At 44.5% G+C, this 17,881-nt stretch overlaps 1 protein-coding gene across 1 annotated transcript in view; it reads left to right on the top strand.

Moving 5' to 3' along the window:
• The first annotated feature begins 1,045 nt into the window (after positions 1 to 1,045).
• LOC126088236 (cytochrome P450 6k1-like) overlaps positions 1,046 to 17,881 on the top strand; it is a 75,329-nt gene continuing 58,493 nt past the window's right edge. The window contains exon 1 of the mRNA XM_049906365.1: positions 1,046 to 1,086. Within this exon, the coding sequence (XP_049762322.1) occupies positions 1,046 to 1,086 (41 nt within the window). The remainder of the gene's footprint in view (positions 1,087 to 17,881) is intronic.

Genomic DNA, 17,881 nt, shown 5'->3' with positions numbered 1-17,881 from the left:
CATGGTCCACCTTTTATAGTTTCAGCCCACGTTTTCCTGTTACAAGCATTTGCATCTCTGACAGACGGTTTTGGAGTTCCAGCTTGCCCTGCAAATTGCAGGTTATGGAACCCACTGCATGTTATTTTGGTGCTGACAGGATTCGTGAGTACGACGTTCAGTTCTGCAGTAATTTTTTCAGCCATCATCCTCTTATTTTTCGTCACAATTCCCTTCACTAACTGTTCGTCACTATCACTCAACACACACTTTCATCCACGTTGTCACTTAGTGGACAACATTCTTCCGCTTACCCCATTTGCTGTTTCAGTCTCCGACATGGTGCCTCTTGAAACGCCAAACACTTGTGCCCACTTTGTTATCGGAGAAACCACCATATAAGCACCAGCAATTTGCATTCACTTAGCTCCGACAGAATGCACTCACAACTAGACGGAACACTGTTATCATTGCGACTGACACTTCATCGTATTGAGGGCACTGCACAGGTGCCATTCTTGGTCAAACACGAGAGTGCATCCCGCATGCTTGGCTAGCATCTCCATTTATGTTCAACTATGCTTTTCTCATGGTGTTTCCATGTTTTCGTTCATTTCCTGTATCACTTTCTGGAATTCGTTAGACAGGCTATCTGTATCTGGGACTGGGTGACTATTTGAGCCATTTACTGATACAGATTGTCTGGATGACTGATTATTCGCGCCGTCTTTCATCAGTATTAACTCTCGGGCAGTTTTCAAGTGATTGTAAGGTCACGAGTGATTCGCGTCCACTAAGAGACGCTGCGAGCAGAGCCAGTGAGTAGTGGGTGGGTGTACTTACTTATCCAGACGCTGGTGGATTGCGGCCACGAGATGGCGGCTGTGCCGGAGGGGGTGGCGGGGCGCGGCGAAACGGTGGAGGTGCGCGAGCTGCTCGCCAGGTACTCCACCGACTTCATCGCCTCCGTCGGCTTCGGCATCGAGGTCCACTGCCAGCGCGACCCGGACAACGAGTTTCGCCGCTGGGGATCTTCGAGCCCTCCCTCATCGCCGCGCTCGCCATAATGCTGTCCATCATCAGCCCCAAGTTGACCAGATTCATTCAGTAAGTGGCAGTCTGGGGCAGTCACATTACCTTTAAAATGACGGTAAACGATTTTTCTTTCTTCTCACTGTATTTTTAGCACACCCCTTTGATCCATAATGACGATAGTCGTATATTGTGCCATGGACTTTAGGAGACATAGACAGTCACGAGAGTTGCTCGACTGTCCGCCAAATATTAGAAGCATTAAATAATAAAATATCGCCAGTTCTTTTTTGTGATCTTTCCAAACTGACTGATAGTGTAGACCACACTAACTCTTGGAAAAACTTAGTTTTCTGGAGTAGATGGTATTACACACAATTGGTTTGAATTGTGGAATCGTAGAATGCAAAAAGCTGTGCTGAGCAATTCCTACAATGGTGAAAAGAGAGAAAATTATAGTAACTGGGGGAGAGATCACAAAAAGAGATCTGCAGCGTCCGCTACAATTCCCTATTTTCATAATAAGACACCCAAAAAGACCGACACATTAGAAAGCAATTGTCCGAATGGGACGAAATTGGTAGATGCGACTTATGTATAGAGACAAACAAATTATTACAACTTCAGAAAATTTGGATGATTTGTGCAAGAGAAACAGCTTCACAAATTGAGCAAGTCAATAACGTGTTGGTCCACCTCTGGCCCTTATGCAAGCAGTTATTTGGCTTGGCATTAATTTATGGATTTGTTGGATTTCCTCCAGAGGATATCGTGCCAAATTCTGTCCACATGGTTCGTTAGATCGTCAGAATCTCGAGACAGTTGGAGGGCCCTGTCCATAACGCTCCAAATTCTCAATAGGGGAGAGATCCAGCGACCTTTCTGGCCAAGGTAGGGTTCGGAAAGTACGAAGACAAGCAGTAGAAACGCTCGCTCCGTATGGGTGGGCCTTATCTTGGTGAAATGCAAGCCTAGTAAGGCTTAGCATGAAGGACAACAAAACGGGGCATAGTATATCTTCGACGTAGCGTCGTGCTATAAAGGTGCTGCGAACAACAACCAAAGGGCTCCTGCTATGAAACTATATGGTACCCCAGACTATCACTTCTCGTTTTTGGGTCCACATGCCGAGCGACAGTAAGGCTGGCATCCCACCTCTGCCCAGGGAGTCTCCAGACGCTGGTCATTGTCCCTCATTTCGAAGTGGTACTCATCACTGAAGACAATTCTATTCTAGGAAATGAGATTCCAGACCAAAGATGTGTCAGGAGACTGCCCAGACAGTTGTGATATACCAACATGACTGTTGCCTGGTATATGGCCTAACAGCCATGAGATGCCCGTTCTTCTCATTGCAAGACCCCTTCGGTTGTTGTACGCAGCACCCTTACAGCACAGCTCTACATATACTGTACCTTGGCCAGCAAAGCCGCTGGATCGCTCCCCAATTGAGAACATTTCGAGCATTATTGAAAGGACTTTCCAGCCAGCCCTGGAGTTTGACTATCTAACGTGCTAATTGGACAGAATTTGTCACGACATACCTCAGGAAGACATACAACAGCTCTTTCAATCAGTGCCAAGCCTAGTGCCTGCTATCATAATGGCCAGAAGTGGACCAGCGCGTACTGACTTGCTGAAGCTCTAACTCCTGAATAAATCATTCAATTTTCTGTAATTGTAATCATTTGTTTATCCGTATATGTACATCACATCTACTGGTTTCTGTCCCATCCGATAATGCCTTCATAGTGCACGGTTCGTTCTTTTTTTTTATTTTTTTTTTTTTTTAGTTGTATGAGATTGACCTTCCACTTAACATTCAACAAGCAGAACTGGTACTTTTTACAGACGATAATAGTGTTATAATAAACCGCATTAATGATGTTTCTCGAAGAATCATTAAGTGGTGCTCTGAAAATGCACGCTCTCTTAATTTTGAGAAAACATTCTGTATTCAGTTCTGTACAACAAACAGAGCCACACAAAAAACTGATGTAGCCCATGAACAGGAGTCAGTAAACAGGGTAGAATGCTCCAGATTTTTGTACACATTGATGAAAACTTGAACTGGAATAAGCACATTACTGAGCAAAAAAAATGGGTCAAATGGCTCTGAGAACTATGGGACTTAATATCTGTGGTCATCAGTCCCCTAGAACTTAGAACTACTTAAACCTAACTAACCTAAGGACATCACACGCATCCATGCCCGAGGCAGGATTCGAACCTGCGACCGTAGCAGTCGCGCGGTTCCGGACTGAGCGCCTCATTACTGAGCTTCCCACACTCTTTAAGGTTTGCTACTTTTCCTCTTCGTATATTTGCTAGTCGTGAAAGCAAACGAATTAACCTCCTTACAGATTTTGCATATCTCCATTCAATAATGTTTATTGAATAACTTTATGGGCAAACTCATCACCTTGAAAGAAAGTAATGGTCGCGCAAAAACGAACAGTAACAACAATATGTGGTATTCGCTTGTGGTCATCATGTAGGTATCGCTTCAAGGAATTGGGCAATACACAATACATTTTTGTTAATTAAATTCGTCATAAATAATCCCTTAGAATTTGGGAAGAGTACTCGTGTCCACAATTACAACATTAAAAGAGGAAAAAGTGGCCTTTATTACCCATTATTGAAACTTCAATGGCCCAGAAAGGAGTTCAGTATGCAGCAATAAAAAGTTTTGGTCATTTGCCCAAAAACATGAAATGTTGACGGATAGCAAAGTAAGCTTTAAATTTAAACGAAAATCGTTTCTCCTGGACAACTGTTCCATAGACTAATCTGTATTTAAAAACTGGTAGTCTGTAAAAAGTTGTTTTTTGAATATAGCTGCACGAGTAGGAATAAAAAATAAGAAATAATGTTTTCGTTGATATTACCACTAAATGTATGTACATATACTGTAGACTGACTCGTTTCAAATCAATTCGAGGAAAGAATGATTGATATAACATGCAATCAACTAGCCATCGTGATTCGTGACTGTGCGAAAACACTACACAGGTTGGTCCAAACTGGTTCCAAAGTTAGCACATTTGGCCACGTGGTGGACAGTTGGTTCCTGTATTGTTCTTTGGCGAGAAACTGTGACAGGCGCTGCAGGGGCCTCATTTCATCCCGTGTAAACATCCCCCACGCGAGTGTCCTTCCACCATTTGGCTGACCACAACTCCATTAAAACGCAGGACGCATCGCTTCATGTGGGTTGTAACTGTGGCGATTCCCAATCTCAACTGAACAGACAGCCTTGATCCTAATCGTTGATGTTCGAAATAAAACATAGTTCTATTTGTGAAGCGTTGCTGCGACAAACCATAGCTTTTAACAGATCTCACTGAAAATTATTACTAGCACAAAATACTTTACTGGGACCCTAAATAATCATCTCACTGCTTAGTATTAATACCCGCGGCTGTGCTAAGTATTTCTACTAGGCTCAATCGTCTCCTCTACTGAAATTCTGTCACTTTCGAATTAAACATCGTCGCCTTTCCTCCATTCTGATAATATGATTGGATAACCTTTAGAACTTTTCTCTGAGCTATTTCCTTTGTCCTTGGTGCTAAGCGAATCAATTTGTTTTCTTTTTTTTTTAGTTTGTAAGTGTCAATTATAACTTTCCTGTCAAAACCTTATATAACGTACTAGCGAGTACCTAGCATGCCTTGCATGTCATTCAGGGAAAGAAAATGTTTGTGTTTAAATTTTGTTAGTTGAAGTGCTTTTGGATACACTATAATTTTTTGTGCATAGGCAAATAAATCAGGTTTCCCTACACACCGGAAGGCCACACACAACTGCCCAGGCCAGAAGATTAGGATTCGTCAAATTTAATTCACAAACTAGAGCAATTGTCCCTGTGCTTCGTTGATGGTCATAGCAAATGCGAGTCGCACCAGAAATCGCAAACGTTTGAATTCAAATGGTATACCTGTTGGGATCTTTGGGGCATGTAGCAACGGTATAGCTTTTCATGTAAATTTTCCATTTGAAACTGTAGCTTCGATTATATTGTTCATTTTTGTCACTGACATTCTGATGCGGTTGAAAGTCGTGGTGGATTTATGTTTCGGAGCAAAATGTAGAGAAGTCGTTTGATTTCGATTTTCGCATACATGTCGACAATGTATTGACAGAACAAATGTCCACATTTCGAGATGTGATTTTCATATCGACTGATGATTCACGAAGCGTGATGTGAATAATTTTTGCGCCAAATTATGTCATTTGGAAAAATGAATTGTACTTTCGTTTGTTTGCCAAGAAATATTCCGATTGCTTTATGTCGCCTGATACCAACGTTGATATAGGTTCGGGTGGTGAAAATATTCTGGCAGTTTCAGTTTTCCTCCCGTGCACCACATTCTCGGTGTTTCATTCTCAAATTTGAGGGCACCGCAATAGAAGCACAAATTTTTCAAATAACTCCACTTGGCTAAAGGCTGTGATAACAACATCGTAATGGAATGCACCGAGATGTAAATCAGCCTGCTGTGTTCGTCTGGACCGAGCATTGCCTACTCGAGAACATTCCAGTTTCCCGTTTCTCGTCTGTTTCTGAAGCTCGTAACACCTTTTCCTTTGGTGCCTGAGCTGTAGATCGAGCAGTCGTTTGTTTTGGTGGCATAACTCATTTGACAGCAAGAGTAAAGTTTTGAGACGGCTATTAGAAATTCGCTTGGAAAAAGAAAAGAGAATGAGTGCGATACCTGTCTCTTAATGTCCACCGGCAACTGGAATTTCAGAGTGAACCGCACTTTTTATGTCACACACTAACGGAAATGTCGCTGTTTGTATTTGATTAAATTCAGATGCGTATGTACTCACACATCGAAAACACACACTTGCGGATAAGCTATATGAAATACACACAAAGATTGAAATTACTCGCTCGTCACCTATAGTAAAATCGATATACTAATTGAGAAAGTTTGGCAGGTGTACGCACAAATTTTCAGAGCAGTCGAATGACTGCTGTGGGATGGCATGTGGGACGAATGAAGACACAGTCATTTGTATATGTGGATAACCAAATGCAGATGTTGAAAGCACACATTTCTCACCAGTTCACGTACTCTACTAGTATTCAGCATATAAAACAGTGAATGAAATAGGCCTGTCTGGCACAACCAAAATCCGTCAATTCATTTAGAATACAAAAGCAATGACCAACTATACAAGGTGTTCACAAAGGACTTCACAATTTTAAAATTTCATGTAAATTTATTGAATGAAGATATAGAGCTGGATTTAGTGCTATTTTATAGGCAAACATATCAAGTTTTTTTACCTTGAACTAATGATGTTGTATGTGGCCTCTACTTGCTGCACACAACCCATCGGAAGTTAGCTTCTTCCCAAATTGCTGTAGCATTGCAGGTACAACTTGCTCAGTGACGGCGTAAATTCTTGCTCTAAGTTCAGGTAGAGAAGCCGACACGGAAGGTTCAAACACAGTATTCTTGATGAATCCGCATAAAAAAAAGTGTAGTGGTCTCAGGTTTGGGGGCCATGCAATTGGCGCATCATGGCCAATCCATTGCCTTGGGAAGCAGTCACTGAGATAATCCCAGATGTCAGCCAGGTAGTGGGGTGGTGCACCATCTGTCATGAAGAAAATATTTTGTTATTGGTCATTCTCGTCGATCTGTGGTATCATAAATTGTTGTAACATATCCAGGTACACTAAACCGTTCGTGGTTCTCTCACGGATAAAAAGGGGCCTTACACTTTGTTCTTGCTGAGTGCACAAAAAAGGTTCAGTTTAGGGTTATCACGAACATGTTGCAATGTTTGATGTGGATTTTCACTGTCCCAAATCCTGCAGTTGTGTATGTTAACCTTGCCTCTTAAGTGAAAGTCGACTCGTCAGAAAAGATGATTTTGTCCAAGAAATGTTCACTCTCATGTAATCGATTTAATATATCAGCACAGAGCTTCTTGCGACCAATTTTATCAGTATCTTCTAGTGTTTGTACGATCGTCAATCTTTACGGTTTCAAATGCAGACTGTTTCTCAACACTCTCCAAACAGTCATATGTGTGATTTACAGTTTGCGAGATGCATGCTGGGTCGATTTCGTAGGGCTGCTGACAAAACGTTGTCTCACTCTCTCAACGACGTCGTCAGCTGTGCTTGGATGACCTACCGATTACCCATATCTTACCGACTGCCCTGTTTCTACACAAAATTTATGCCACTCATAAGTTATAGGACTACTAGGAGGATCTTTAGCGTATTTGGTACGGAAATTGCGATGAACTATTGTCGCCGACTTCAATTCTTCAAACCAAAACACACAGCATGGGTCCAGCAGAGACAGCCATTTTTAACGTAACTGCCGCTACCGCTCATTACGGTGCGATTCGGTACTACTGAACTACGCGAGTCAAAACTTGATGTATTTCCATACAAATTGACACTACAATCACCTCTGTAGGTACTAGGAATTAATTTATATGAATTTTCAAAACTGTAAAGTCCTTTTTAAAACACCCTATATTGTATTAAATTTTTATTTTTCTAAAATAACTGCTGACCTTGAACAATACCTCGTCGTATTCCTTGCTCATGGCCTCTGTCACATGCACGTTTCCCAGACACTCTGTCTCCACCAAAAAAAGAATCACAAAAATATTTTTCATAACAAGCAAAAAATGAAGTGTCCATAAAGGATGGAGGAAAAAAAATGAAACTTTATGGGTCGAGAGGATACATGACGTTATTTCAGAGATATTAAAATCGAGCAACATTTACAAATAATGTGATGGTATGAGCGCACTTATCAGTAAGACGTTGCAGCACATGTATATGAATGCATGCACTAATTCGGATGGGAACTGTCTCATTAATCTTCCTGCCCTCAGGCAAACTGGCCCACTGTTGTGACTGCTCATTGATATCCTGGATATTGGAACTGGGGATGAGCTGAAATTCGAGTTGATCCCACATGTTCTGTCAGGCATACATCTGCGCTTATTGCTGGCCACACAGACAATCATAGGGACACGTGTCGTGTGCGGATGGGCATTTCGTGCTGAAACATGGCACCACAATACTACCACATGTGAGTTAACACCCGAGGACGCAGGATGTCCGTAATGTGCAATTTTGTGGTTAAGAGTTCCCTCAGCCACTGCCAGCTGTGACCATGTCGTACCCAATGGCTCTCCACACCGTGACACTAGGGGTAACACCGCTGTTCCTCCCTGTAGCATTGGAAGAATGGGACCTCTGTCCATGTTTCCGCCATACTCGCTGATGATGGCCGTCCAGGGTATTGCAGAACCGCAGTTCATCACTGAACTCAATGCGACAGCACTCAATAAGCAGTGCATGGTTCCCAGTCTCAGCACCACTCAAAACACAGCTGTTTGTGTTATGCTGTCAACAGCAGCCTACGTGTACAAGTGCAGTTCCCTAATCTGGCTACTGCTAGTATCCGACCAATGATGTTGGATGACACAGACCATTGCACGTATCCCATTACTTCCTCTCACATGACAGGCATAGATGTGAAGGGGTTATGAAGTGCTTGGTATTGTTACAACTGCCCGAGCTCAGGGGTTGTAATATGTCAGAACGACCGAGAGGTATGGTTTTGGGGAGACGGGTGACTCACACCAAAGTGTGCAGAGAAACAATGGAAATTTGTGATTAACTTTATTGCACTCAAGTACACAGGTCACCTTTCGCTGATCCTAGTGAAGGCGGCACACAGCGTGCGTGCGTGCACCAGTACCAATGCTAATTCCTGGATCTTCTGCATCCAGCCACCCAGCCTTGTAGACGTAGTGCTGCCACTGACGCTACGGCGAAGTGGTTGCTGTGTGTACTGGCTATGCTGGTATCCCATGACACAGCTGACTGGTCCCCCAAGCGCAACTTGTCGACCCCACGTAGAGCACCAAAGGGAAACAGCCTTTGTCTGTCATTGTAGTGAGCTCTGGCAGTCCTCCCAGGGCAGATAAGTCGGTGACCACATATAGTTCTGCAACCAGGCAGCGATGTTACATCCCGACCTCTCCCCTGAGATGGCAGGGGAAGTCCGCTGAACGATGTCACCCGGAGAGCAGAGGCCAGCAGCCCTCTCGCTCCTCGCGCCAGTGTAGCTCCAAGGTAAAGCCTGCCCCACCACAGCTATGGCATGATCGTGGCAGTAGTAGGGCCGGTTGGTCACTGATGTCCATCACCAGAGGTCGTCGTCATTTTCTTTGGTTCTAGATGCAAACAAAATGACGACACAACTGCCTGATTTGAGCTTCCGGGCTCACTGTTTTAAACGTCATATTCCTACGCATCTGACATAGTTCCTTTGGAGGGGACAAGTGATGTGCTCTGTAATAATTACAACGTCTGCTTTCTTCAGTCCGCTTCGGCTCTGAATGGCTCTGAGCACCATGGGACTTAACATCTGAGGTCATCAGTCCCCTAGAACTTAGAACTACTTAAACCTAACTAACTTAAGGAGATCACACACATCCATGCCCGAGGCAGGATTGGAACCTGCGACCGTAGCAGTCGCGCGGTTCCGGACTGAAGCGCCTAGAACTGCTCGGCCACGGAGGCCGGCGCCGCTTCGGGCCCTACACGCAGAACACTAGGTACTGTTGTATCTGGGTTCTTCACAGCACATCAGTGTCCTATGCTGCCCTGATTACTTTATCATACTTGTATACAGTGCCCGCCAGGCCATGCCTCCTCACTGTTGCTTAAACCTGCCTTGCTGAATCGCTTGCCAAATATCAAGATCGCCTGTGCCTGCCATTCAATGTGACTATCAGCCCCTCAGCTATTACCTTCGAGCCATACTGGGCGAAATTTAGAAGAATTCCCCAAATCCTCGCCTGTACTTATTCGTGGTGTAGCGTACCTCCTGCCTTCCGGGAAGATTCCTCCCGAATCTGAAACATCATACTCCCACTCAAGTACCTTAACTCTAATAATGTACAGGTTGAGGACAAACTCCAGAATTCAATATACAGGACTTCCGCTCACATTTTATTATTACCATGTACCTCTTACCATACCCTTACATACTAATTAAGAGCTTAAAATTAATTGCTTCTGCGACTAATGGTCGTCAACTATTCTATTGGTAATTGGTGTGTTGCTATGTCCACAGCCTGTGCCCTCTTGCATCTTACCCAGAAATACAATACGCAGAAGCCTGCTAGAAACACGCCACAACAGGTGGCAGATACGCTGACCACTATTATTTTGAGCTCCTGTTATTCTCGGAAATCGTGTACATGCTGCCATATTTGTTCCGTCGAAATTCCCCATTGCTGGCACTCTATTAATCTGTCCAAGGACTGCAAAAGCTCTGGATTGAGGTGTCATTTAAATAAGTTTAATTTTGAATGGGTAATACTCTCAGAGGTCCTTCTGCAAGTCATAACAATTGAGCCTGTAAATGTAGCCAGAAGACGAAAATCCGTCCCGACTACCTCACAAGTCGTGCCATTAACGATAATTCCGCTTTCATGAAGTTCGAGTTTTTTCAACCCTACCGGTCTGCCTTCTTCATAGCAGTTCAATCATACAGTTTCTGGCGTAAATACGGCGAATGACCATTGGCTACCCACCCTCTGGGAGTATGTTCAGGCTGGCAGAAGCTCCTTCCCACAACTCGTCCCGTTTACTTCGCCCACGAACAAACTCGCTTCACATATCCGCAAACAAGACTGTACTTTACCATGTGGACAAATCACAAATTACTCTATCACTCCCTCCCTCTTCCCGAGAACTCACAATCCACTAAACACAATATTAATAATAACGACATGAAAAACTAAAAACACCAGGAAAAAATAATATCTCTGTGGCAATAAAAAATACTCACTCCCTGATACACTAAATAAAAAAAATAGGTGTACGTTACAAGCAACGAGCTGTCATTGAATTTCTCACTGCAGAGAACGAAACTGTGGGGAATATTCACAAATACTTGTCCAATGTCTATGGAGCATCTGCTGTCAACAGAAGTCCAGTTAGTCGCTAGGCACGGAGGGTGATGTCACCAGAAGGCGCTTCGGTGGAGCTCCAAGATTTGCAGCGGTCGAGGAGACCATCCAAGGCTGTTACACCTGACATGTTGCAGCGAGCTGATATTGTCATTCGCGACGACAGACTCATTACGATTCGGCAGTTGACGCTGCATCTGTCAATCAGCAAAGGAAGTGTGAATGCAATTATCCGCATTCTTGGATTCTCAAATGTGTGCAAGAAGGGGCCCACGGTGTCTAACGGTGGATCACAAATCGCACACAAAAACATTTGTCTTGATTTGTTGCAGTGTTTTGAAGCTGAGGGGTGGCCTTCTTCTCTCAGACTGTGGCAGGTGATGAAACCTGGGTTCACCATTTTGAGCCAGAAACAAAACGACAGTCGATGGAATGGCGCCATTCTCATTCCACACAGAAGAATAAATTCAAAGCTACTGCCTCCGCCTGTAAGGGCATGGTCACCGTGCTCTGGGACTGTGAAGGTGTGATTCTTAGTGATGTGATGCCAAGAGGCGGTACCATTAATACAGAAGCATATGTCAACGCTTTAACAAAACTCAAGATGCGCTTCCAACGACTTCAGCGCCACAGCAACCCAGAAGATGTTTTGTTGCAACGCGATAGCACTCGGCCCCACTCAAGTCTGAGGACTGCTGAACACTTCACAAAACAAGACTGGACATTGTTACCCCATTCACCCCACAGCCCTGACCTAGCCCCATCGGCCTTCCACTTGTTTGGGCTATTAAAGGATACCATTCGTGGAAGACATTTTGCGGTCGACGTGGAGATGATTCACACGGTGAAGCACTGGCTCCGCAAGCAGGACAACGATTGGTGCCGACGAGACATACACGCCCTTGTTTCGCGCTGGAGGAAGGCCATAGAACGGGATGGAGATTAAGTGGAAAAAAAGGGTGTGTAGATAAAACACCATTCTTTCGTGTGTATAATTCTCATTATGTTCAATATAGAATTGTTGAAGAAAAATATGCAATGCATTACTTTCTGGGCAACCTTCCTAGCATTTTCGTTGTTTACACTACTTCCTTACATGCCCCTCCCCACCACGTCTACAACACTAGACTTCAGAAGCGTACATGCGCTGGTCCATTCTCTGCTTTTTGGGCATATCCACCTCCTCTATAAATGTTGCAATCCTAAGAGCAGACTCCAGGTCCTCTGGGTTCTTCAACCGTACCCTTCGTGAAATTTCAGTAGGTATACCACGCAAAAAAAACATCCATCGCTCTACCTCCTGTAACTGCATTCTGGGTCTGTACTTGTGTCTTTGCATTTAGCTTACAGATTCTATCCGAGAACGCTTCCACATACTCTTTGCGCAGCATCGATGACGTACTTAATTTCTCCCGAAAGAATCGCACACTGTTCTGCTTTTAGTATCACTGGCACAGTCCAGTGGCCCACTCCTGAAACATGCGTGCTTTACTGAATGTCTCGTGGTAGACAACATAAGCATTGACGTCCCCCGCCAAACGCATATTCGCAACACACTAGGTTACCTCACCTGGCCACCCATGTGCTTCCGCAACGTCGCTAACATCCTTAATGGAAACTGTCATGTCCTCCGTTGCCTTGCCCGATAAGGGATTAACCAACGTGACCACTGTCGGGTCATATGGAACAGAAGGCACACTCAGCCCAGACTTATTCGACCGTTTCTCTGCTTCATGCCCTCAAACTACTTTATTAACGATACCATTTGCCGAGTTAAAGCACCAACTGCATCTGAGGTAGTGGCATGTGTTTCAACCATTTTGTGTGTGGTGTCACCGCCAGACACCACACTTGCTAGGTGGTAGCCTTTAAATCGACCGCGGTCCGTTAGTATACGTCGGACCCGCGTGTCGCCACTATCAGTGATTGCAGACCGAGCGCCGCCACACGGCAGGTCTAGTCTACAGAGACTCCCTAGCACTCGTCCCAGTTGTACAGCCGACTTTGCTAGCGATGGTTCATTGTCTACACACGCTCTCATTTGCAGAGACGACAGTTTAGCATAGCCTTCAGCTACGTCATTTGCTACGACCTAGCAAGGCGCCATATTCAGTTACTATGAACGTATTCTGAACAGATAATATTGTGAATCATGTACCGTCAAGAGCGACATTCATCATTAATGGATTAAAGTTAAGTATTAAACTAATTACGTCCGCTTTCTGAATTCTCATTCCTTGTCATGTTCCAGACCTCACGCCAGTATAGTTCTTCCCTCTTCACACCAGCCTGCGTGAGCTAAAACGCGTGTATTTCGGCCTCCACTCGTAACACGGTGTTGGCTCTTCTGCTAACACAAAATTGTGTTCTCTACTTCTACCTTAATTCAACTGATTTTTTTTAAAAAAAGACAAACACAAACTCCCATTCAAACCATCACAAAAGATGTAAACACAAATTAGTTCCCCCATCGGATCGTCACCCATCTACAGTCAGTACAACTACTAGACTGATGACTTTTATGCCTACATATGGAACAAACAGCTGCTGCAGTTCTGGTAAATGGCGACATATGCCGTGACAAACTGTAAAATGTACACCTTATTGGCACTAAATTATCTTGTCCACCATTACCGATAAACAAGTCCACAGGAGCCGGCCGGAGTGGCCGTGCGGTTCTAGGCGCTACAGTCTGGAGCCGAGAGACAGCTACGGTCGCAAGTTCAAATCCTGCCTCGGGCATGGATGTGTGTGATGTCCTTAGGTTAGTTACGTTTAATTAGTTCTAAGTTCTAGGCGACTGATGACCTCAGACGTTAAGTCGCATAGTGCTCAGAGCCATTTGAACCATTTGAAGCAAAGTCCACAGGTTTTATGGCTTCACAAAAGTAACTCGGAACATCCTGTACCCTAGCTCCCACAACTAAATCTGACAAAGACCACAAACATCCAAAATAATATAAATAAACCTTAAACTCACCACACCACATTGTGCTGAACTGGTACCACCCAACCTATTTCAATTGCCACTGCCTCACTCACCGCTCACCAAATCGAACTCTCCCACCAAACTGTAGAGTTGGATGTGGGCGAACACTTTCCGACACAACCACTTCCTGACGCCAAATTGTTACAACTCCCCAAGCTCAGGGGTTGTAATATGTCAGAACAACCAAGAGGTATGGTTCGGCAGAGAGGGGTGCCTCACACCGAAGTGTGCAGAGAAACACTGGCGAGTGTATCGTTAACTTAACGCATCGAAGGTACACAGGCGACCTTTGGCTGATCCTGGTGAAGGCGCCAATGGCAGTGCTGGAATCTGCTGCATCGGGGTCCGATCGCCAACCCCTGCAGACTTAGTGCTTCCACTCACACCACAGCTACGTAGCCAGTTGTGCCAGCAGCCCGGGGTACAACTGACTGCTCCCTCAAGCGCAACTCGTGATTCCGTGTGGAGTGCCCGAGGAAAACAGCCGTCCGCCGCAGCTGTAGTGAGCCTTAGCAGTTCTGGCTGTCCACCCAGTGCAGCTTCAGCTTTGCCAGTAACCACACACAACTGGCAGGCCGCGTGTCTGTGCCACGGCCTTGCCCTTGCGGATGGCAGCTTGCAGTCTGCCAGACGATGACAACCAAGAGAGCGGAAGCCAGCAGCCATCTCACTCCTCGCATCAGTGCAGCTCCAAAGCGCAACCCACCCCACCAGAGCTATGGCGCGTCCATGCGGCGGAGATTGGTGGTAAATCAGAGGGCCAGTTCGCTGCCGATATCCATCACCAGAGGTTGTCGTGCTTGTCCTACAACTTAAACAAAAGTCGTTCTCCCCAGTTCTTGATGCAGACAGAATGGCGACATGACTGCCTGATTTGAGCCTCTTTTCCCTACGCCTCTGATGTAGTTCCTCTGTAGGGGACAAATGGAGTGTTCTTTAGTAGTTATGTAAGTTTTCCTCAGTCAGCTTTGGACCCTACACACAGGTCACTAAAAAAAAGCACTCCGTCGTCAGGCCACAAGTGGCCCATCGGGACCATCCGACCGCCGTGTCATTCTCAGATAAGGATTAGGATAGGAGGGCCGTGTGGTCATCACACCACTCTCCTGATCGTTACGATGGTTTTCTTTGACCGGAGCCGCTGGTTCGTCAATTGGCATCACGAGGCTGAGTGCACCCCGAAAAATGGCAACAGCGCATAGCAGCCCGGATTGTCACCCATCCAAGTGCAGGCCACGCCCGACAGCGCTTAAATTCGGTTATCTGACGGGAACCGGTATATCCACTGCGGCAAGGCCATTGCCACCGGTCACTAAGCTCCGTAAATGCAATGTATGGGTTCTTCACAGCATGTCAGCGCCTGTGCTGCCCTGATTACTTCACACTTGTATACAGCACCTGACAGGCCACGCCTTCTGGCCTGCGAGTGCTGTTGTAAACCTACCTCACAGAATTGTTTGTTAAATATCAACATCGCCAGTGCCTGCCATCCGATGTGATAATCAGTCCTTTAAATACTATCTTCCCGCCACAACTGCGCGAAATTTACAATAATTCCCCAAATCCATGTCTGTACTTATTCGGGGCACAGCAATACACAATACAACGCTCCTCGTTTGTGGTGCACCGGTATGGTCGAACAGAACCTTGAAGAGCGATATGCTGGTCCTCAGGTTCCCATGCAACCAACACTAGGCTTCTGTCGCACCTGAATCCCCTCATATCTTGACATCGCACAGTTCGAGCAGCGAGCCAAATGGAGGTCCGAAATGAGGACCTTTCATACTGTCAGAGATGATAACGCTGTCTCACATAAGCGCATGGCATCTCCGAATCCTTCAAAGTGATCACTCAGTATCTGACTTTGTTCACGCCTGTTTTATATCGTGCCAAGCCTACTCACAACACTAAACGAGAGCGACACTAGTGCATTCTGGGGGCCATTCTACTTACCACAGAGAACTGCGACTCTATTCATTTACATACCTGCCGATAGTGTTGTAAGTAGGCTGTTTATGTTTTCTTTATGTAAGTAGGCTGTTTACGTTCTTATATTGGTAACGCCGCCGCCACGTAGCGCTCTCTGTATGAAAATCACTGGCTGTGCTGTGTGCAGTCTGTGGCTAGTTTGCATTGTTGTCTGCCATTGTAGAGGGGCAGCTGGATGTTAACAGCGCGTAGCGTTGCGCAGTTGGAGGTGAGCCGCCAGCAGCGGTGGATGTGGGGAGAGAGATGGCGGAGTTTTGATAATTTGTAATACTGGATGTCAATTATGAATATTAAGGTAAATACATTGTTTGTTCTCTATTAATATCTTTCATTTGCTAACTATCCCTATCAGTAGTTAGTGCCTTCAGTAGTTTGAATCTTTTATTTAGCTGGTAGTAGTGGCGCTCGCTGTATTGCAGTAGTTCGAGTAATGAAGATTTTTGTGAGGTAAGTTATTTGTGAAAGGTATAGTTTAATGTTACTCAGGGCCATTCTTTTGCAGGGATCTTTGATAGTCAGATTGCGTTGCGCTAAAAATATTGTGTGTCAGGTTAAGCACAGTCTTGTATAAATTGTTCAAAGGGGACGTTTCATATGTCGACCCTTTGCCTAGGATACCTCACTGGAATCTTCTGATTTTTTCTTGTAGTTTGTGTATTTAGTGTAGCTTTTGTTTATTGCTAGCGCGTAATTGTAGAGAGAATCTCCTTTGTAGTTGCAGTCTTTCATTGTTGTACTGTAAAACAGTTGTGGCATGGATGTAGATTTGCACCAAGTATTTCGCAGCTGCGCTTGTAATTAACTACATATTATTTTCAGTGCTATGTTAATGTGTTCTCTTATTTTTGCTATTCAAATTGTGCTTTTCTGTGTTATCGTGTGAAATATTGTGACAATAATGGCGTGTGAAAAACGTAACACTAGGCTCCAAAGTAAACTGAGAAATAATAGTGACGACGAGCGTAGCTTATCAGCGCCGCCGAGTAATGAATTTACTAATGTTCAAAGTAGTAATTTGGTAACTGTGCACAGGGAAATGGAGCGGGCGTCAAATAATGGTGTAGACAGTGAAACAGGTAGTGAACAGGGAAGCATTATCGATCGATCGGTCGGCAACAGCTCGCCTCAGGAATCGGGAATGACAGAACACAATATTGCAAATACTGTAGACTCAGGTTTTGGGTTCTCACCGTTTTTTCAAATGAGTCAAGACACATTTTCCGCTTGTCAAAATGTGAATGTTGCCGGTGCAAATTCACTGCCGAAAAGCACTGAGGAACATGTTTCAGACACCAGTGCATTGTTATTACAGTTAATGCAACAAATGGGACAAAGGCTACAAAAGTTAGACACAACGCTTGAACAAAATCAGAGACAAACACAGCAAAAGCTTCAGAAGTTAGACACAATGGAACAAAATCTTCAGAAGTTAGACACAATGGAACAAAATCAGAGACAAACACAGCAAAAGCTTCAGAAGTTAGACACAATGGAACAAAATCTTCAAAAGTTAGACACCACACTTGAACAAACACGTGAAGATTTAACTACTGAGTTACATAACATCGAATCGAAATGTCAAAAGGTCTGTAATGACGTAAAAACACAAATTTGTGAGCATTTCCAACCTATTTTTTCGCGTCATGAGAATGCGTCACAGAATCACGAAGCAGCCATAAAAGAACTGCAGACTACTGTTCATGAAAATCATGAGACCTTGCAAGCTAAAATGGACTCAGTTGCATCTAACGATTCGGTTACGCAACTTGCAAAAACTCAGGAAAACTTAAAGGACACAGTAGAAAGACACATGGGGGAAATTAGTTCATTATCAGAGAAAGTAGTTGAACTTTCGGATCAGCTAAATAATTTATCTACGAAGGTAGATGATAATCTGAATGGCACAAAACCAGT

The sequence above is a fragment of the Schistocerca cancellata genome, chromosome 6 (genome assembly GCF_023864275.1).
Source record: "Schistocerca cancellata isolate TAMUIC-IGC-003103 chromosome 6, iqSchCanc2.1, whole genome shotgun sequence".
In the NCBI taxonomy this organism is placed as follows: domain Eukaryota; kingdom Metazoa; phylum Arthropoda; class Insecta; order Orthoptera; family Acrididae; genus Schistocerca; species Schistocerca cancellata.
This window is presented reverse-complemented; position numbering and strand designations above follow the sequence as displayed.